This window comes from Pseudopodoces humilis, chromosome 5 (genome assembly GCF_049639895.1).
Source record: "Pseudopodoces humilis isolate 2021_Gansu_Grassland_sample_001 chromosome 5, ASM4963989v1, whole genome shotgun sequence".
In the NCBI taxonomy this organism is placed as follows: domain Eukaryota; kingdom Metazoa; phylum Chordata; class Aves; order Passeriformes; family Paridae; genus Pseudopodoces; species Pseudopodoces humilis.
This window is the reverse complement of record NC_142204.1, coordinates 55,246,504-55,269,405: the sequence shown is the minus strand read 5'-3', so window position 1 is coordinate 55,269,405 and position 22,902 is coordinate 55,246,504. Positions and strand designations below refer to the sequence as shown.

The window sequence follows — 22,902 nt, the reverse complement described above, 5'->3', positions numbered from 1 at the left end:
GAGAAGTACTTTATGCAGGGAGATTAAAACTTCACGATTCAGTATAAAAGATCGAATGCTTTACAGCCTCCTTCTATGACAGCATGCAGAGTACTTGAGGGAGTGCATGACCTGAATCCTTTGAGACTGAAACACCATACTAAAAAGTTATTCCAGCCCAGCAAAAATTAATAGCGCTTGCTACTCTAAGACTGTCTTCATCGATAGGAGCTAGAAAGACCCAATGAGATGTTTCATTGCTCATGCAGTCAACCTGACAGTGCCTGAAGCATCAAGTGAAGATAATCAAGAGCCATTAAACCCAGCCCAGCTATGCTATTTTTAGGCAAAGCTGAACAAAAGAGTTAAAATAAGGCTGACTTGCATGCTCATATCTTTGTGTCTAATCAGATTAATCTATAGCTGCTTTTTTCCCCTCAGACCTGAAGTACTTTTATCTTCAACACGGAAGTTTTTTAGAGAATGCAGGAGTTAGCCATGCTTATCAGCTGAAGGTTAGTTCTCAGCATCTGTTTTTGTAATGTTTTTTTGTAACGTTTTTTCCAATGCCATGCTGTTAGGAAGTGATTTCTGAGCATTATTACAACTTTTGAGGGAGGAGAAAAAGGGAAAGTCAAGGAATAGAATAAAAAGAAGGAAAAGAGAAAATTAAATCAAAGTGGGAGCATTACCCTATTAGGATAGCATGTGCATGCCAAAGAAATTACATCCAGGTACTACAATGGGAAACATAGTAGAGCTATTCAATTAAAACTATCCACAAATACTGGGCTGTGTGTATGATACAGCAGACAAGTACATGCTACCATAATTGCTCTTTATGAAGGACATTCCTCTGTGCATGCAAATTCATAATCTAATCTCTTCTCACTGAGTGGAAAAAGGAAAAGGAAGAAAAAAACTATCACAAACCACAAATCCACACACAAACCTTCTCTGACAGACATGAATCTGCAGTCAATGATACTGTGTAAACTGTCCCACTCTCTCCACTCACAGCAGAATGGGCCCTAAGTGACTGGTACTTTTGCCTGCCAGATTCAGTGCCTGTTGGAGTCACTGGATGAACCTTTTGGATTGTCCACCTCTTCAATCAGACCTGTGGGTGAGTATGTGGGGGCTGGACTAGACAGCCTTTAAAGGCCCCTTCCAAGGCATTCTATGTTCCAAACAGGTCGGCTGACTTGATTCACTCTGATACATTGTATGTCTGGCAAGAGGGGACTTCATCCTATCTAAGCCTGTGAATTTGAAGGTAGGTAATTTATACTCAGCCTCAGCACCATGGCAAATGTCTTCTTAAAAAAATTAAGAACGCACTTATAAAAAGTATAGTGTGAGTCTCCAAATTCACTAACTTTTAAAATATTTTGAAGAAATCCCACAGTTCTGTTTACCATCTGTACCACACAGAAAAAAATAGTCTTAAATGTCGCAGATGAAGCACATAGGGGACTATGACATTTAATTATTTTAGAAAGCCAAACCTGGGCCAAGAAATGAGCTAAGTATTAAAAAAAAAAAAAAAAAAAAAAAAAAAAAGAGAAGAAGAAAAAAAAAAACAGTACCAGAATACAGTAAATGGCTCCACAATTCTTACAGCCACAAAAAAACCCAGAACAGCTTCTAGAAACATTTGTTTATTATTACAGAAGACTTGGTTATAATAATAGAAAACACAGCAATTGGACATTAGGTGCTAATAATTAATATCTTAAAAATAACCCAAAAGACATAATTTTCAAATAAATTAACATGTTTAAGACCCATGAAAAATTTCCAGAATACTAGTGTATAATGTACCTTATACATGCACACACCTCACAAGCCTTGAAAAACGCAACAAGTATCCATTTATCCAGGTGTTCATCAACCCCCACCATTCTCAACTATGTTGCTCAAAATTCCCCCTATTTTAATAATATAAATCAAGAAACTGGAAATTGATTTTTCATAGTCAGGAAGTTATCACTATAATTATTTATATGAAATAAAACCAGAAAGAACATTTATTTTCTTAAAAGCCATTGCAAGTGTTGATTGACATGAAGTAGTTTCCTACCCTGTCTTTCTGCCCTATGCTCTTATTTTATTCCATGTGTATTACAAAACCCCTCCCCTACCTCTCAAAATCTTCCCAGAAATTAAATTGACAGAAATTTTCATCGGGCTGGCAGAACTGTCTAAAGTTTGAGTGGGCTAAAAAGAAATTTAGAAATGCAGTGGGGTTTTTTTTTTGGTTTTTTTTTTCCCCTCCTACTTTCTCTCCTTAATTTATTTTCTAAGCAAATGGTCGTACATTTCCCAGTGGCCTATCAACCTACTAGAAAACCAATTAACCAAATTTATCCTGGCAACTCAACAGTCAGACTCCTATCTCTCTACACTGACAAATTTAACAATCCAGAGAATAATTCCTTTCAGGCCTTCACAATCTCCAATATTTTGCTTGTTTGCAAATATACCTTAAATTGTTTCGTGTTTCCAAACCTCCTGCAGTCAGGCAGCTAAAATTCATGGACACCACCAAGTGCTCAAGTACTTAAATTTCAAATCAGACTTCACATGAAATAAGCACTATGCATTTAAATAAAACAGATCAGGACTGTGGATCTATCAATAGATTTAGTCAAATTGTTGCACTTGATTAATGCATATCAATTATATATCTATCTATATACACATGTACTATCATTCCTGTCTATGCTACCCAGAAGAGAAATTATACCAATTTTTTTTTTTTTTTTTTGCTAAGGAAAAACTTTATTTTAGTTTTTTTTACTTACTTCGAGGACGTAAGTTTCTTAGATATGTATCTTTTACTTTCACTTCCTCAATTTAGTGAGTGATACCTGAATGCTGTATATATGAAGCCTGACTTTTAGCCAAATTGGCCTGTGCTCCAGAGAGGCAAAGATGCATTAGAAATTAAGTACTTGAAAATTAAAAAAATAAACTGTATTTTATTTCAGTCCAGACACAATATCTACTTATATCAGATTAAGCAATAGCGGTCCTCACTACAATATTAAATTCTATCAAATGCAAATGGAATTCATATGCAGGTCACTTGCCATTATTTTGTAGTAGTTGAGCATAAACAAAGTCAGCCCAACATTCACTAACAGATTTAATAAGGAATCTTTGTAGTATGCTGGTAACTGTATGTGAAGTATGTATCAAGAAATTATAAATTCCCCCACTCTGTGCTTTCTACTGTGTCAATATTCTACTTCAGCAATCCATATTCTAAGTACTTGTTTACATGTGTTTCAATACCTTGAGAAAATCTGTATAGCTGGAAGCAAAAATATGAAGTATACTATATACTTCACTGAAATTTTCTATTACAGCATTTGGACAAGAAATAATAGAAACACAACATACTGTACTATAAAAATCACTATCTGAAATCCTGATTCTATGGTAAGTTACAGTGGTTGTTTTAGGATAGTGTATTTTAAATACTTTGTTTCTACTTAAAATAGAGAGTACTGTAACAGTAACTGTGAATTAACTTAAATTTACAAAAGCTTAGTGATGATTAATAATACCAAGTACACAGGCAAATTTCACCTGATCATAATCTAGCATTTTACATTGTTAAAAAAGGTTTCTTGAAACAATTTGTTCCATTTGATATCTTACTTATACACAATTGATACAGGCAGATTTTTATTGGTCAGTAAAATCTACCTTCTATCCATTAATCAGTTTAATTTTTCTCTGATGTAAAAACTGCAGAAAATACTTCCCTGACAAAAAGGATTCATCTTTGTAACAAAGGAGCAAGGTAAGTATCCAATGGGTATTATAAAAAGGTCACTGAACTTGTCACAGTTGAGACTTGACATTAAATTCAATTCAACCTTCAAGAATCATACATCAATCTCTGATATCACCAGAATTTCCTAAGTAAACCAACAATCTTCTTTTGGAAATTGTTGCTAGATACCATGTGAAGCAAACCCAAAGTACATCAAGTATCTATAGGAAATTTTTAAACATGTCCCCACTATGGAGCTGTCAGTTTCTACATAGCAACTACTCAGACACGTGTACGCAGCACTATAAAATTTAAATTTAAGATTACACTACACTCCTGCTTCGTATATTTTAAAGATTCACATATGAAAGGTCAGAGTATTGAAATTAACTGTTTTCAGTCCTCTTTAAAGGTTAACTCATGCTGTTCAACAACATGAATTTCTGAAAAAGAACTGCCATTTCAGTAATCTTGTGTGTGAAAACAGCATGTGGGATACCACACTTAAAAAGGAGTGTGTCAGTGGATCCTATATATGTCTTTCTTCAAAATAACTGGAAAAATATCAACCCCAAATATAAGTCAAGAGAGCACAATAAAAGCAGTCTATAAGAATGAAACAATCACATAGGTGTGGTTTTATTCAATTAAATAAACTTTAGTTTTCCTTTGAACTTCATCATGTAAGAATGCAAAAGTGACGAGAAAGGGGGAAACACTGAAGAGACTGAAGAGTAAGGGATAGAAATATCCTTAAATAATGTCAAAAACCGTCATACTGGCTATGAATTGGTAAGAAAGAAAAAATATGACAGTGCAGCTCTCGACCACTTAAAAATTTCAATGCTTTGCATATTAAGCGAAGTTCTTTTCAATTATTTTTCCTGTATTCAGGAAAATTAAGGATAGTTAATATTCACACCATTCAAAGAAAACTGTGCAACAATAATTAATTTTCAACTGCAGGGATTTCCCACAAAGCTGCTGACTCATGTCAACGCACACAGGAAGCCTGTTGCATATGACTGGATGGCTTTGGATGGAAAAGCTCTGCTGTCTTCTACTGAATAAAAACATTTTTATCTACAGCATGAGATTAAATTTTGTAAAAGATAACCAAATAGAAAGAATGTACTGCTGTATACATCACCTAATGCATTTTTATCATAACACAGACATCTGCATGAATCAATACCAGCTGTGTACATACAAAATCTCAACTGTTTTTAAATCTTGGTAAATATCTGACATTTGTGTTGGTTTCTTGCTGAACTGTAGCTCAAGATAGCTGCCAACTGCAAATTGCTTAAATTAGTGTGGAGATACAAATTTGAAAATAACATGAGGAATAAAATTTCCTATGTGAAAGCAAAATGTTTAGTTGCAAACAGGAAAACTAATCAAAGGAGTAAGATCTAATAAACTGCCACATCTGTATGAACCACATATGCTTAAAACACAAAATACTATTAAAGACTAACTAGAACATTTTCAGGTCAATATTAATTGACTAAACCTTTTCAAGTCACTCTTCTTGAACAAGTACAAATTCTAATTATAAATGCCCCTTAAGTATTAGTTCTACATAAATTTAATTCTCTTCATATCTTTACTAGCTTCAGGAAGAGACCACATAGTTTTGTTTTAGAATAACAATAGAAAAACCTTTTAATGTCTGGATTTTATTTCTGTAAATTGGTTGTTAATTTTGAAGATAATCAAAAGCATATTTGCTCTATATATACCTAATTCCACAGAGAGAAAGAAAAATGGAAGAATTTAAATGTGTTCAGAAATCTCGTGAGTTTTAGTTTTGCTGCTGCCTTTTTTTTCCCCTTTAAAAATTAAGTTAATTTTCTTACACAATAAAAACCTCTTCTTCCCCTTAAGAAAATATTCACAATGTTTAACATAATAATTTCAAGGAATTACTACTAATACCTGTTCTGATCTAGCACAAAATGATTCACTGTGTGTGATAAAATGCAATCTATATACAGGTACATAATGAAATTATCTGGACTATAAACTAGCAAATTAGGATGTTTGGAAATCAAAGCTTTTTATATTATTAATAAAGATTAACTCATTTCTATTATCACACTGCCTTCACTTGGTACTTACTTCAGAACTAAAGTACCAGATCAAATCTGCATGCTCTTTCCAAGCTGTTAGGAAAAGGAATCGAAGTTGGGGCTTTCCAAACAGTCAAACCAAACAAAACCCCAAAAATATAAATGAAAGACAACTCCACTCACTGTATCTTACATAATGTTTCCTCATACTATGATTCCAGCATTAGAATCATTAATCTCCTCACCTGATCATTCAAAAAAACCCCAGCCAATCAACCAAATAAAAAAAGTGCATCACCCCACACACCAAAAAATCCTGTTATTCAAAACAAAAACCAAATTCCCACCAAACAAAAAACTTTTCTTTTCCCCCAAATAAATTCCCTGTCCCCCCAGCTTTTGATGAACATCTTCACACCTAATGTTCAAATTAAACTCCTATCTCTTTCATTCAAAGAGACAAAATCCCCACATGCTGTTTTCATACTTGCATAAGGGTTCCCAACATGACAATGAAACAGATTATTTATTTCAAAGGTAATATAAAAGTCATAGCAATGGCCATGGATGACATTAAGGAAATATCCATAAGTAATTTCCTCATGCTGCTTTTCTTCCCCAAATGTTTTATATGAACTTATCAAATAAATAGAACTATGGTGTGCTAAGAGAAGATATCATTAATGTCTTGAACTGTTCTGCAGTAACGTATCAAGATAACATTTTCTTTAAAATATCCTTTAGAGAAGTCTTAATGAGAGTGTAATCTTACCTGCAAATCTACTTAAAGTGCACAGACTAAAGAAAAAAAAACACATGAAGTGTCATACGTTGGGATTTTAACACTTCCATAAAATACATGGATATACAAAGTGCCTCATACACAGTCATCAGTTATATAATGTAAAAATACACTTGGAGTAACACTCAGCAAAATGAAATCATACATGGCACAAGTATTTTTTTATGCTGCTGCTTACAAGCCTTCAAGTTTTGGCATCATATGTCAAGTTTCTGTGTAATTTAACAGGGAATTTGAAAAAAACCAGCCGATTCATCTTTCCTAGAGGTTTCATATACACCCATACATGTAATCTTAAAAACTGCATCATGAAACTAAAGAACCCAAACTTGGTTCAGTAAGTCTAATTGTCAAGGGCCAACAAAAAAATGAGTAATAATTTTTTGAACTGTAACTACTCAACAGTGAGGACAATCTGTTTCATGTGCTAAAATCTGAAGATTAGCAATCACGCGTACGTAAAAATTAACAGGTATGTTAACTTTCCAGATGCATCCATTCAAATAAGTTTTGTAAACATTTACCTGTATCCAAGCGCTTTACAGGGGACTCATCATCAACCTCAGAATCTCCACATGCACTCCTTGATCTTTTCCTTGGGTGCAGAAGTGTCTCCAACCTTGGAAGGACTACAGACAAAAAGGTTTTGGTCCCTAGCTGTGGAGAAGTTGGCTGGGTTTCAGTGTTCTTTGCAGACTTTTGGGGGCTTATACTTTTCGATTTGCAGAAGAGAATGGATGTACGTCTGTTTACATCAGTTGATGACTCAGCTACAGCAGAAACAGTCGACTCATTGAGATTACTGTCAAGTAAGTGTTCTGGAGTGTGTCCATTTATTTCTTTCTGAATGGAAGTGCTATATAATTCATTATCAAATTTTACTCTTTTGTAAAGCTTACTCTGCTCTGGATTGAGTTCTACTGGTTTGAGGGTTGGTGGTTCTGAATTAGTCTCCAAGTTTGAAGGAAGAGGTAATGCATCTGATGGTTCAAGTTTAGGGGGAGATTTATCTCCTGAAAAAATTATAAATAGAGTGTGATTTTTGAAAACCTGTAGTTATAAAGTCTATTATAAAACTCACTATAAATGTGCAGCCCACCAAATAAATTGCTGTCTGGAAACAAAGCATAACATTTTAAAACCAAAACTTATCTAGCAACAATCTGTCCTAGTTAGTAGCTCCTACTTTTATAGTGGGAATGTAACAGGGGTAGAAAAGAAGATGTCTATAGTTGGTATTAACAATTTCTACCTGGATAAGTACTTTTTTTCTTCTCATGCAGTTATGTTAGTTCATTAACTAAAAACTACAAAATCTGTTTTTTCATTAGAAAGTTGGGGTGGTGGATGATTATCTGTAAAATGCAACTATACTACCATTCAAGTAAATACTTGATTAACGCATGTTTTTATCTATTTCACCTTATCAGTATTCACCTTACCTGCCTATGAAAAATTTTATCAGCTAACCAATTAAAAAAAAAAAAAAATGTACTTGTAACCTGTTCTACTTGAATGAACTAGAATGTGTTACATAATCTACACAAGGACATAATTTGTAAAGCCTTTTTACAGTTTTGGCCAGTTTTATCTACCAAAAAGAAAAAGTAATAAAAATGGGGAAGAAAAACCCAACATCCCCAAAATCTTGCAGCTTGATTAGATACTGGTTGACAGATATCTCACTTGATAATGCAGATTTGATATGAAAAATCAGAAGAAACACCTTCTACCATTTTTCTCCAGGCCCTTTCCACCCACACACATTTTAATTCATTTTAGTATGATCATGTCCCACTCAATTCTACTAAATACATGCTGGGAAAAGACAACAGAGATAGGACAGTGAGTGTATAAAAGTAGTTTCAGTTTTTCATCGCAAGTAATAGGAAAGAAAATAAACATTCTACGATTTCAACATTCCCTAAAACAAACAGAAGGATGTCCTAACTCATAACTATCAACTCAAAAAGATGTTATAATCTTTCTACCTTCCAAAAGAATACAAGAAAGGAAATACTTATTCTAGAGTAACTGAATAACACTAATGTACTATTTATGCTATCACATAAATATTTAGACTTACTTAAATTTTCTATGCCACCTGAAGAAAGGTGTAAAAACCCCAAGCGTTTAAGTTCTCTATTTGCAGTTTATTTTGTTTGGTTTTGGCACAGCAATGTTCACTTGGAAATCAATGATTTTTAAGTGGAGAAAAATATTTACCTCATTCTTAAGGTTTAATCAAACAATAGCATAGTTCATATTAAAAATACCTGTTTTTAAAATACAGTGTAACTGTGTTTACATCATTTGAAGGCACACAGGTATTAGAATTGGTAATTAGTATTTCAGGAAGACTGTAGAATGAAACGTACAGTCAGATAAGCACATGTAAACTACCAGCCATTAAAAAATCCTGTACTTTGAAATCTCCAAGGGGACTTCCTTTGTGAGCAAATTCTGATTTTCTTACAACTAATTAGAAAATATTTGCAGAAAGATTTAAGAACATAAAACCATTTGAGAATTATTTAGAAATAAAACCTAAATTTCATGGGGTTATTCTGGTACTGTATTTTTCATGTAATCAAAGACGGGAAACAGAATTGCAGGGTGTAATTCACAGTTCTATCAAAGTCAGCTCCTGTAGAGATCCTGGGCACAGGATTTTAATACTTTTCTCATCTTTTTTTGGGCAATTTATTTTCTTTACTCTTTTATGTACTTTCTATTTGAGAACTGAAATTTGAACTAATTATTATTACTCTCCACTAGATCAGAACTGTAACAACCATATCAATCAACCCTGGATCATGCCTTTCATCATGTTTTATTTAAAAAGCATACTGTAAATATAAGAAAACCACTACTGCTCACTTTGGACTACTTTTCTCATAAAAAACAGCTGAAGTGAAAGGCTATGACATAAAAATGCTAAGCTATAAATAAAAAAATGTTGTGGACTCATGAGGTGCCAAACCCCACATTCCTAAAGAACTATACCATCATCACTTGAAGATTAAAAGATACCCAAATTTAAAAAACACAAACCATTAAACATTTTGAGAACACTTAAAAGCCTCAGAACAAGATAATGTGTTGACCCATGTATGCTTTTTCTACCAATGCTCAAATTTCCAGCAAATTCTATATTTGGAATTAAACACTAAGTGGCTGTTTGAATGGCAGTTAAGGACAACCATTTTATTGACTTCACCTTTCAAAAATTTTGATAGCATAAAGCCACAAAAAATAGAGACCATTTTATTTATTACCATGCTTCCACTTTCCCCTGAGCTCTTTCCTCCTCCTATTCAATGCACTTATTCAAAAATTAAACACATCTCTAACTCTCCTAAGGAAAAAGTTTAGTTTCTTAGAGCTAATCATGAAACAAAATCCAGAGAATTCTTATTTGAGTGACAGATTTTTTTGCATCTTTTAAAAATGAGCAATAAAAACCTCAGAAACTCAATTAAAAGCTAAAAATGCAAATGTGATATTTAATTAAAATATGAAGTTAGTCCTTCCAGCACACTGCTCGCATTGAAACCATGGCAATTAGCCAAAAGTAGACAGTTCTGAGATAAATATTTTGAGGAGGAAGAAAAGCAAAAGGGGAAGAGCTGGGCCATACGGGTGACTTGATTCTACAACATGAAATTTGTTATGTCTTATCAGTAGTTAGCTGTATTTAAAATAAATAAACAAATAAACAACTCCAAAGCCTGCCCACCCTCTTCCCTAGAGCCGTGAATAAAAAAGGCTACAAACACAGTAACAACAGCCAGAGTCTTCATTACCATTGACCTAGGCTCACACGATCCCTAATACATATTCTGATGTTTAAATGTATTTCCAAAAGTACAAAGACATTTTCCACTTGGGCATTTCTGACTGTTTTTCATATGAGATTATTTGCACTTGCATTTTGCAACACCTATGTTTTTAAAGCCTTGCTACCATGAAAAATAATGGAGTTTTTTTTTTTTAAGAAGATTGTTCTATTCTTAAAATATTTGTTGTGATTAAGCAGTTATTTTAATGTTTTAAAACTATTATTTTAATATTAAAATCAGTATTTTAAATTTAATTAATTACAATTTATCAAATTCTTTAATTCACAGTATTATTCATATCACAGCACCTGACTGAAGTGGTTCAGGACAGTACTCATTTAAACCTGGTTTACAACCTTACCTTCTTCTTCTCCGTCTTGTTCTAATGCTGCACTTTCTTCTTCAAAACTTCCAATACCTGATTCTATTTGAGGAGCTTGGTTGTGTTGCTGACTGAGTTTGTTGCGAATAATGCTGATTTCTTTCTTTAACAGCTTTGCCCTTTTGCTCCTTGACCCACTGGATTTCATTGCACAGGTGAGATCAAGTTTTTCTAGCAGCTCTCTCAGCTGTTCTTCCAAGGACATATGTGCTCTGTTTGCAGGATTCAGTAACCTATCCACTGGAGTCAAAACATGTACAATTGAAAACATGTTAGCATTTCCCAGAATATTTCTGGGAAATAATAATAATACCAACAGGAGAAAAAAAATGAATTCACATGCCAAAATAAAAAAAAATACTGTCAAAAACCTATTTAGATTACTGTCAGAAATACTGAAAATAATTCCTACTATATATTTACTGTTTTTCTTAATTAGCATTTTGCTCAAAAAAACTTAGTAGAGCAAAGAAGTAAAAGGTCAGAAGGAAGACATAATTAATCCTTTCCACTCTAACAGATTAATTCTATCTTGTTAAAGAAAAGGACAAAATTATGGTAACAAAAGAAATGTATTAATTATTCTCCTGCACTGCCAGACCTTAGAAAACTCATGTGTATGTCAAAAGAAAAAAAAATTAATTCCTAGTATTACAAACGTGCTCAATTTTTTGAGTAGGATATTTAGGAATGTGCTTAAGTTTATGAACACTGGTATTCATTTTCCATGTCTTAGAAGCATAAACAATCATGTGAAAGAAAGCACTCAACTTAAAAACCTTTCCTGCATAAATTGTTAAATTAGACTGACACCGCCAAAATCAGAATCCAGACAGCATTTATGTCTAATAGCACAGAATAGAATAGAAACATCAGACTCTTTCAAGCAATGTCTTTAATGTGGGGTGGGGAATCTAGTTAGCAAACTGAACAGCAACAATCCTAAGCATCTGTATGGAACACACATGCTGTGTGCAATAAAAAATGCAACTTTCAAAAATAACTGAAAAACATCTTACCATCTTCCCAAGAGAAAGGTTGGGGTGACTCAAGTTTAGGCCGTTCTGGTAAGTGCATTCCAGTTTCATTGTTATAACCAATTCCTTCAGCATCTCGCCTGGCTTGCCTGAGAACTACACCTCCTTGATCTCTTAACCGCACTGCAGCTCTATAAAATATTGTATCTTTTGCATTGTATTTCATACAGTTATCTATGATCAGATTGAAGTCTTCCTCAAACTCAGTGAGGTTTTTATAGCCTTGAGCTTCTAACCGTTTTCGCATGGTGGAGAAATCCATAGGATGTTTAATATGATCCAAATAGTCTGGAACCTTTGAATAAATATTTAAAACACAAATGGGTAAAATTGTTTTATTACAGACGAAGTAACATTAGTTACTAACTGATCCACTTTTAAAACGTATTTTGTAACACCTCAATGCAAGAAATAAAAAATGTAACTCAGAATTGCACATCTTGATATTACAAACATCTGCATGCCAACAAAAGTTTACATATTACAATGTTCTGCATCTCAGGTAACAAGTTTGAACTCTACTGAGATGCTGAAATTACTTTTTCTTGGGAATTCTGTGGTTTTATGTACTCCTACTTCCAGGCAACTAGTGACAGGACAAGGGAAAACGGCCTCAAGTTGTGCCAGGGGAAGTTCAGGTTGGATACTAGGAAAGATTTCTACACTGAAAGAGTGGTTAATAATTGAACAGGCACCTCAGGGAAGTGGTGCAGTCGCCACCCATGGAAGTATTCAAAACAAATGGGTGTGGCATTTTGCGATGCGGTTTTGTCGGCATGCCAGTTATTAGGTCAAAGACTGCACTTGAAGATCTTGGCAGTCTTTTTCAACCTGAAAGATTCTACATATAATAAAAAGACGCGTATGCAGTACATGTATGTGCACACATGCATATTCTAAGTCTATTTCACCTTCAAGTAAGAACATAGTAACTGCACTGCAATTTTTGATAACATTAGAATTTGCTTTACCAAAATCATCTTATTAAAAAGTATCAGTATGTACCCAACATTCCAAACAAGTATTTCCAATAAAATATTTTGGTATATAAACATAAAAAGGCTTCACAGCAGTAAACCATAACTCATGTTAATTATCAGATAAAGATTAAAAGGTAACACTGCTAACTCTGCATGTAATGACTTGTTTCTCGTACTTAAGTGTCACCAAGACACATGTAAACATCAGGAAACACAGCTGCAAACATACCTCTTTAAGGTTCACTGGCTGAGCAAATATACGAGCAGAATCCTTTTCCTGCAGCTGATCCAGAACCGATCGCAGAAGTACAGTGAATGGAATAAGCTGAAGTTCCATGGTAACTTGCTCAATCTTGACCTAAAGAAGTAACAGTTATCCAACTGAGCATTTTTCATTAACATATTGTATTAAAGTTGTTTAGCAGCAATAGCATAGTAATTTAGATAAGATAAAAATATAAATACATTTAAGTAAATGAGTTCAGTACTACTTTCAATATCATCAGTTGGCATTTATCTGACATCAGTTTTCAGCTAAATCAGTTTCAAATTAAATTTCAGTTGTACTGCTACATTTGAAGTATAAAAAGAGAATCTGACTTACAAGCTATGTAAGACCAAAACAAAGAGTAATTGGAAAGACAATGCTCTACATAAATTCCAAGAAAAGTATTTCAAAAAACAGAATCAACATCTTCAAATACTTGAACATCCTTCAGATTTTTTTAATTTTTGACACTACTTAGTTCTGCTGTAGCTTAATTTTCAGGCCATTTAAAGAATTATCAGCAATTAAACAGTCTTGCTATGGCTAAAGTAAATTCTTAATGGAAGATTAAAGGTGTGCGTACATATATATAATATAAACATGAAATAAAGTATAAGCAAACACACATACGTAAAATATATGCATATAAATAATAATACATGTGTAAAGCTAGTAATACATGAATGTATATGAATGATGCATAGAATTCCAGAAAGCACACCAGAAGGACACACAAATATGATCAGAGTGGAGCTCTCTTATGAAGAAAGGCTGAGAGAAATGGGGCTGTCCACCCTGAAGAGAGGGCCCAAGTGAGACTTTACTGCAGCCTCTCAATATTTAGAGGGGTTTTATAAGATGGAGACAAACTGATTAGTAGGGCCTGTAATGACAGGACAAGGGGTAACAGCTTTAAACTAAAAGATTCAGACTACATATAAGGAAGGAATTTTTTATAATGAGGATGAAGCACTGGAACAACAGGTTGTCCAGAGACGTGGTAGATGCCTTATTCCTGGAAAAACTGAAGGTTAGGGTTGGATGGGTTAACCTGATCTAGTTGAAGATGTCCCTGTTTATTGAAGAGGGGTTGGACTATATGATCCTTCATGATCCTTTCAACCCAAGACAGTCTATGATTCTACGAAAATTTTATATATTTTAAATAGTTTGAATGCACAGCATGCATATATGCTACTTGACCCTACGTGAGGATTAAAATACAGCTGTCCTACTGAAAAAACTGTGTAAAAACACTTAAATTATCCTTCAGAAAAGTTTCACCAAATTAAAAGGTGCTCCATTTACCTGTTCTCTTTTTAATTTTTCACGTTTACGTATAAGTTCTATCAATAAACGCGCTCTTTCAAGATCGTGACGCAGCCTTTGCCAGTACTTCAATTTTTCCTTTAAGGCTTGCATTTCTTCATCATCTTCCCTCTAAGAAAAGAATCAAAATGTTTTCATGAAATAAAAAATGCATATCTCTTTTAAAAACATAGTTCTATACAATTACAAAATGTATGCACATGAAAGGAGAAACTACTGTCTTATAGTTATGGCACCTGCTCATAAGCTTCATGCTGCAACAACAGAAAACCTGTGGTCAGGGTATCTTCCAGAGTTACTCGAGGGTCTAATTTAAAACAAAATCTAAACTATATCCTATGGAAATGGGTATTGACATCAGAAGAAGTAACACAGCAAACAGCAACTGAGAAATACAACAAGCTGCAAAACACAATACAGGATTTTTCCATCAAAATCTGAATTAGGTGAACACCACCAGTTTCTTCAGAAACTCCAGCCTGGTAGAAACAAATTACTGATGTGGTCAACAAAGTCCACCTCCCTCACACCCAGCAGAACTAGGACACACTTGTAACAAAACAAAGTAATTATGGCTTGTGAGGACAGGAAAAGTGTTTATTAGAAAATATAGTAACTTCAAATGGTACTGCAGGTAGTAATGCAGCAATACACCCTTTTGGAAAATGGATGAAAGAATTTAATTTACACATTTTTCAGAGTAAGCAATATTTAAACACTTGCAGTATTTAGATTGATTTGTACACACAAAGCCCAGAATGTTTGTTTGCCTTTACTGTTTTTCGTAAGGAAAAGGGAGGATACTAGAATACGACTTATAGGATTCAAATGGTATTGGTAATTCACTAGAAATGAGGCCATTGAGAAACTGAATTCCTGGTATTACTACCAAGTACACAAAAGAAACATCTGCTTTGGAAATTTATTACATTTGAAAAATGACTACTTTATAAAAGCATCTCTTAAGAGATACCCAAAACTTTGCATGCTTGTCCATAAGTAGTATAATGCAATATACACTTAAGTGATCTCAGAGGGTGTTCTAAAAGCTAAAACAAAAACAGCAAATTCCATCAGCTTCCATATAGAGAACACGGAGGAATAAAGGAAAGTGGCTAAGCACATGAACAACAAACAACATTACAAATTATTACACTAAAGCCATAAATTCTGTAAGAGAAGAATAATTTAGAAATACCATAGGTCCTCTAAAGGAAGAGTGTGCAATTCTTCAGATAGTTGCCTCTAAAAACACAATTACAAAACCTGGAAGATTATCTAATATATTTGTTAGTGCTATAATTCTATCACCTGCATCATATTTTATTGATTTATATACTTTGTAAAGATAAAGCTTAGTTTTATTCAAATCTCTGACTTCAATTAAGTTGAAAATACTTAAAATATCAACTATTTCTGCACTAGAATACAGTAATCTGGAAACAACCATTTGTTCCTCTTTTCAACAAGAAAAACAACACAAAACAACAAACAAAAAGCAACAAAAAAACAACCGACAAAAAGAAAACTACCTAAAAACTGGAGCTAGAAACCTCTAGTTCCGTTTCCCAGTGGCTATTACAACTGACAGTTTTAATTTCTTTTAAAACATTAAATCTTTACATAGACACAAGGTAATTTAACTGCTGGGGTCAGAATGGTTGAAAGTAAATTTTGTCAGAAAAGAATATTAATATTTTCAATAATCTTCAATTCCTTAAAATTCTCAAGAGACTCACTGTAATAAGAAGCCTATAACTGTCACTACCTGCTGCCCTCCTAAACCCCATCATCTCTGAGTATAAAACTCATGCATGGAAATGCAACCCAACTCTCAGCTGTACTATTTTTTTCAGTTCTACTGTTTTTCAGAACCAAAATTAAATTGCCAGATGTAGAAGGCTTGTCCTCCCTTTGCTTGCTAACATTCAGAGTGCTCTTTTGCCTTATGTAACTGCATAACTTAAGAAACTGGGGAACCAAGCCGAATGAAAGTTAAGTCAACAAAGCGTACTAGTTCTAGGGCACGTCAGGAAACTTAAATACAGCAAGAAAAAATAATGTTAAAGCAGACACTTAAGTACTTGTCTGAACCTCAAAGTGTAGTTGCACTCGAATAAAATTAAAATCTTTTATCTGAATCAGTTGTTTTACCAATTTCCTTCCCTATAAAAGGCACATACTTGTCCATCTGATGATGTGACCCAAAATATCAAGAGCACCCTGCCTGCCTTATTTTTTTCTGCACTCATATACTACCTTTCTGAATGGCACTCTGTCTTGGGGATTAATAGCAAGCCTCCAATTCTTTGACATAGAAAGTTTCTACTAACTTTCTGGTAGGAAAGTTGTTCTTCTTCCCAGTCTTTCTTTATAAAACTGTCCTGCGAGCCACCAAGTTTCATTTGGCTGATGACACAAGAAAAATTTATAATAAAAGAAATTCTTGTTTGGAGAGGGACTTTTCATCAGGAACTGTACTGATATGACAAAGAGCAACGAGTTCAAACTGAAAGAAGGGAAACTGAGATAAGATGTTAGGAAGAAATTCTTGACTATGAGAGTGGTGAGACGCTGGAAGAGGTTGCCCAGAGAAGCTGTTAATGCCCCATCCCTGACAGTGTTCAAGGTCAGGTTGGGTGGGGCATTCAGTAACCTAGTCTAGTGGAAGCTGCTCCTGTCCACAGCAGCAGGGTGGGAACTAGGTGATCCTTCAGGACCCTTCCACACCAAACCATTCTGTGAGTCCATGATTTTCCAATGGACTTAGCTCTTGCTGAACACAGCATTACCTAGAAAAGCTAAAACTTATACAGTTATTAATACTAAGGGAAGAGGAAAAAATTTTTAAGTCTACACAAAGAACAAGCAGCAACTGAGAACTCATCTCACCATTAGTATGCTACCAGTGTCTCCATACCAGCAGGCATACTGTCAGTGTAGCACCATACCCCTCCTTATGCTGGATGTGAATGTGTGAGAACAGCCTCACTCCTTACAGAGATTGTAACTTAATTTGACACAAACAAAAACAGAATGACAGTGATGAAACTGGACCTGAGCAATACAATTAGTTTTATTAGCATGCTCTGCTGGACTTGTATGCCAATCAGAAAAAAAAAGTATTTAGTGGTTGCGACTTATGTTTGTAATGAAATCTTCAGTGCAGGTGTGACCTTAAGTTATCAGCACCTTCTTTATTTCTTTTATTTATTTATTTCTTTATTTCCTCTAATGGTGGCTTTAAACTAACATCACTATTGCAGCAGCAAGCTTCTACACTTCTATTTCATGCCTTATTTTCATTCAAGCATTCTTAAAAGTTCAGCGAAAAAAACTAAAACACTGACAACATAAATCTATTTGAGTATTCCAGTATCGTTCCTTAATTTCTAGGTGGAGAGAGAAGTGAGAGTATAAACCATTCTCTTACAGAGTTTCTTGCTCCTGCAAACAGTGAGGCAGTCAAGGTCTTTTTGCCTAGTTTAGAACTTTTAGAACCTTCAAAACCATACATACCATAACTGAACTCTGAAACACATTTATTAGGAAGTAAGTCTAGATCATGAAGACCTCTCCCTTTGCCAAAGTTGTTCTGGTAACCAAACCAGAGAGAGGGATCAAAACCACTTTTCACCACACATCCTGAAATAATTTTCAGGGTTTTGGTTCATCATTGTAACACTTCTTTTCTGTTTAAATAACAATTAAAAAGAAAAAATCTGAATCTGTATTACATCATTTTTTTATATTTCTTTGATGAACTGAAAAATCTGTGTAGGTTTCTTGATATTCTGACACATCGCATAAAACAAAAAGAATTTTCCCATCTGGAGTGAAATTAACAAAATAATCATGCCTATCTAAAAATTTTTAAGGTGTTCTCACAACAGCTATGCCACTGCCATTTATTGTCTTGATTATAGATTGGTTTATACTTGGGAGTAACAAAATACATTAAATGCCTTGCAGTTATGACTGCTTTGATAAACAGCTATTGAAGGTGCTATGGAAAGGACAATGTCATACACAGAACACTTGCTACTCACTGAAAAGCACTAACTACACATTTTTCATCAACAGAATCATTTAATACTCAGCTCACCTTGAAACTAGATTTTACTTTTCAAAATATCAAAGTTTTTAACAGACCAATATAAATAGCTTTCAATTTATTTAGAATATATTATTTCGTTATTTAAGAATCATTCTCAAATTAGGAAAGAAAATAAAGAAATACTGTTTGGACCAAAGTGTAAACAGGTAATTGAATTTTAAAATGCTCATATTAAAGGCCTATTTTATTTTAATCAAACACCAATTACAATAGTGGTTTTATTGTGATAATCATTATTTAAATATATAGAGATGTTGCACCCTTATCACGATCCTTTCCAATCTCAATTATTCTGGAAATTATTAATTAGTTTTTCCACTAGAAAAGCTAAAAAACAAACACATATAAACATGAAAGAACAAATAATTAGGAAGTAGTGTTGAACACAGTATTTTTATGACTACATCAATCAATGACTTAACCAGCAAAAAAAAATACAATTCTAACTAAAATAACAGTTCCACTTCAGAGGGGGAAAAAATCAATTTAATACAAGTAAATTATTAAAAAATTAATTCCTAAGTTTTAGAGGGTATTTTACAAGCAGCCAAATGCCAGGAGAATGGAAAGAACACAGCCACCTACACATTCTATTCCACTAAAAAAGGTAACTGGGATGCAGTAAAAATTTCCACATCATGATGCTTCACACATGGATCCACACAATTCACGAGTTTTAACTATTTTGAAGCCATCCAGCAACTTGAAACCAACAGACCACCTGGAGTTGCTGTTTTGATGTTTTTCAGCAACTTATTCACAGGAGTGTACAACTAAACTTATGTTTGTCTATAAGCCCACTTGACTGTGTCAAAAGCAGAACCAGAAGTTGAAACAGGTCTTTGAACTTCATCAAGAGCTTGCATTTTGCTATTACCAAACAAGGTGGGCAACACAGATCTGAATCTGAAAACTGTAAACTAGCTATCTAACCCTTTACCCTGATAAAATCCACATTTTTTTCAAGTGTCAAATAAGACATCTGCTTTGCATCTCTTGATGAATATAAAATAACTTTTATTTTTTATCTGACAATACACTGAATGTGTTCCAAAAAACGACAACACTTATCAAAGAATAATGGCATTATTATGGTATATTTGTGATGATAGTATTTTTGTGAAACATTTAAGCAAAACAGAAGAAAAAGCTACACTTTTTTTTTTTTTTAGTATCTCAGCTATTAAAAATATTAGACAATTCCCAACTGCCAGTATAGGTAATATCACTTCAGAACAGCATAAAGAATTTATTCAGTCCTGAGTAAAAGAAAGTTTTTACTTCACACTAGGTTTCCTAGTTTATTTTTAACTTAATAAAATAGAAAATTTCTGATTTCTTCTTGTAAGTAAAAAGTATGCCACATACCTGTTGTGTATTTCTTTGTGACTGTAAACTGGACTGCAGCCTTCTCAAGAGTGGAACACCATTCCTAGACAGTCTTTTAAGCAACCAGTAACTGTGCACTCGTTCAACAAAATGCTTCTTTCGCTGAATGGCCACCTGATTCATAATCTTATTTAATCTAAAACATGGAAAAACTGATATTGTATTTTTCACAGCAAAGCATAAAACATTTATCTACAGAAGTTAAACATCATATATATATGAATGTATACTATAAAACCAGAAGTAATCACTATGTTACTACTTTCATTAAGATCCCTTCCAGTAAAATTATTTCTGAGCAGGTAAATTACAACCAGTGTTTGACAATGTAGTTTCTACCAAATACATTAAGGTACTTTATAAAGCTAAAGGGAATCAATTTTTTTGTATCACTATTGGAAGAGCAATCCCAGATTACGGCTGAGAATAAAGCTTTACGTGCATTTCAGAATGATTTCATGAATGAAATCAGATAAAAAGCTCCAAGTCACTAAGAAAATCATCAGATCATTTGTTGCCATCTACAGAAAGTAGTTTATTTTACAGACAATACATCTTCAAACTTTTTGCAGAAAAACATGCAATGAAAGCCTTGTATTGCTCTATTAATATTAAATTTCTGACAAATAAACCAACCAAAAAATATAAAACACAGGAACAATTATTATTTTACCCCACACATATGATAGAAATAAATCAAACAGAGAAGATGTGAGGATGATATAAACAGTTAACAAAATATTTAGATCAAAACCAGTAAGTATTTTGCCCAGAGCTGCTTTTTAACAAATGTAAATATGCATATACTCATTTACAAATACTCAAGAAAAGTGCTTTATGAACAAACATACAACACTGATTCCTATTTTTCAAATAATGACATATTAGATAGATGTCCAAGTCTCAAACACGACACTGGCTTCTGAAAACATATTAAAAAGAAAGTTTATCTGGAACATCTTCAGCTGTCTGTGCCTACAGTATCTTGAAATTACAGCAAAACAGAAGTTAGAAGAATGGTTGTAGCATGAAAATATTTTCTCTTTGTATGATAATGCTGGTATTTGTAACTGGTGGCAGCCCTTGTAAAATTAACACAAGAATTGTACCAACCCCCTGTATTGCAAGAGAGATGGTTCCTTCATTTGGAAGCAGGAGTGAGCTGCAAAGAGAGCTGGATGCAAAACACTTACAGAAAGGATAATAACAATGAAAAAAGAAATTAAATCTTCACTCAGAATATTACTACTACCCACAGCAAAACTCTACATTCAATAGTACAGGGTTTATCACATATCCTCCAAAATTTAATACTAAACCAAGCATTTATTAACTCAAGAAGTGTCTGAACTGTAGAGCAGTAGCATGAGACATATAAAAAAAAAATGTTTAATCATGACTGTATATACATACTAATATTTTTCTCCTTTTTCCCTTTTTTGTATTAGGAAGAAAGTTTTGCAGGTAAGTGATAAAAGCTAAGTAGTCAAAACACCTAAAGAAAATATAAAGTGAGAAGTAAGCTTTGGGTAAAATGGTTTTTAAGAATGTCTAGGAAAAAGAAATATTTTTCAGACTAACATACAAGTGAATGTACTTTGAGTTCACCAAATGTTATCTAACCCTGGGGTTTTTTGGACTGTGTAGAAGATAAGGAGCAATATTCATTGTCTGTTCATTGCTACTAACTGTAGCTGAAGTTTTCAGTCATCACCAGGTAAAGGCAGAGCAAACCCAGGTTTTCTTTAAAAATACTGTGCCATTGTGTCCTTTGGTTCCTCAATGACGTTGTTTTGATTAATAACTAAGCTAGTTAGGCATTCTTGAAAAATTCTAGCTTAATTTAAAGCTTAGAAGGTCTGCAGATGGACTTCAGACTGTGTTGTACATCTTTTGCTGGAAGACAAACACAGGCTCCACAAAGATTTACTCAATGCAGAACAGATGTGACCCTACTAAACTTCAAACAACATAATTACAATTAATTATAGAATGCAATCAAAATCAAGTAACTGCTTTCACACATCTCTTGGAAACAGTAAAACCTACTGAACTGAGTCAAAAAAAAAAAACATAGCCAAATACACAACTATTTGGAAAGATCAGAGAATCAAAACATGAAGAAAGGTGCTTTGGCTTCATGCCCATCAGATGTGGCAAGACTAAGCAAACATCTTTAACGACAACTTTAAGTACATTTGCCAATTCACATAATGAACCATACTATTAATATATAATTATAATAGTAGTGTTAAAAGAAACTTAAGAAAGATGTTCACAGAAGACACTCTCCAACTTTCAAAATATAAAATATAAATAAACAGAAGGTAATTTGACTGCAGAGACTACTTAACAAGGGGTTACAAACTACTCATCTCTGCCCTCCCCTCTAAATTAAACCAAGTATTCAATTTAAACACCACATATGGGTAGCTGCTACATACTTGTCAAAATAGAGCTCTGAAACTCTTCATGTGGCAGATATCTACAGAGCCTCTACACTATGAACTTAGTGCTAGGAGGATGTTACATCTGCTGTTAAACTAACAACCTACTACCTATATCACAGCTCTTGAACCACCCTTTTGCTTAGTCTGATACTTCCAGGTGGACTTTAACAGCCCCAAGTACTTTAAATTTTGATGGGCAATACAACCATTTTGGGCAAATGAGACAATGTTGCTGTAGAACCCTGCAAGTTGTACAGCCTGGGTACTGATTTTGAAAGAGGAATTTTCCACACGTTCCACTTCCCTTTTTTTATCCAACAAAGATGTAATTAAAAAAAAATACTGAGGAATAAAAAAAAGGCATGTATTTGGTCTAGGTAAGGGAGAGCTGTTTAAAGACTTCATCCAAGATCTGACTTGGACATGACAGGATTAATTGCTACACAACACTGATAAATCCCCAGT

At 33.7% G+C, this 22,902-nt stretch overlaps 1 protein-coding gene across 6 annotated transcripts in view; it reads right to left on the bottom strand.

Moving 5' to 3' along the window:
- BRD1 (bromodomain containing 1) overlaps positions 1-22,902 on the bottom strand; it is a 55,127-nt gene that overhangs the window by 18,078 nt on the left and 14,147 nt on the right. For 4 of the 6 annotated variants that reach the window (XM_005519204.3, XM_014248967.2, XM_014248968.2 and 1 more), the window contains exons 3-8: positions 19,967-20,123; positions 14,461-14,592; positions 13,114-13,242; positions 11,887-12,199; positions 10,847-11,107; positions 7,168-7,656 (exon numbers count right to left, since the gene is read on the bottom strand). In XM_005519204.3, coding sequence (XP_005519261.1) covers positions 7,168-7,656; positions 10,847-11,107; positions 11,887-12,199; positions 13,114-13,242; positions 14,461-14,592; positions 19,967-20,123 — 1,481 coding nt within the window. The remainder of the gene's footprint in view (positions 1-7,167; positions 7,657-10,846; positions 11,108-11,886; positions 12,200-13,113; positions 13,243-14,460; positions 14,593-19,966; positions 20,124-22,902) is intronic. The other 2 variants (XM_088054691.1, XM_088054692.1) reach the window with 2 other exon arrangements.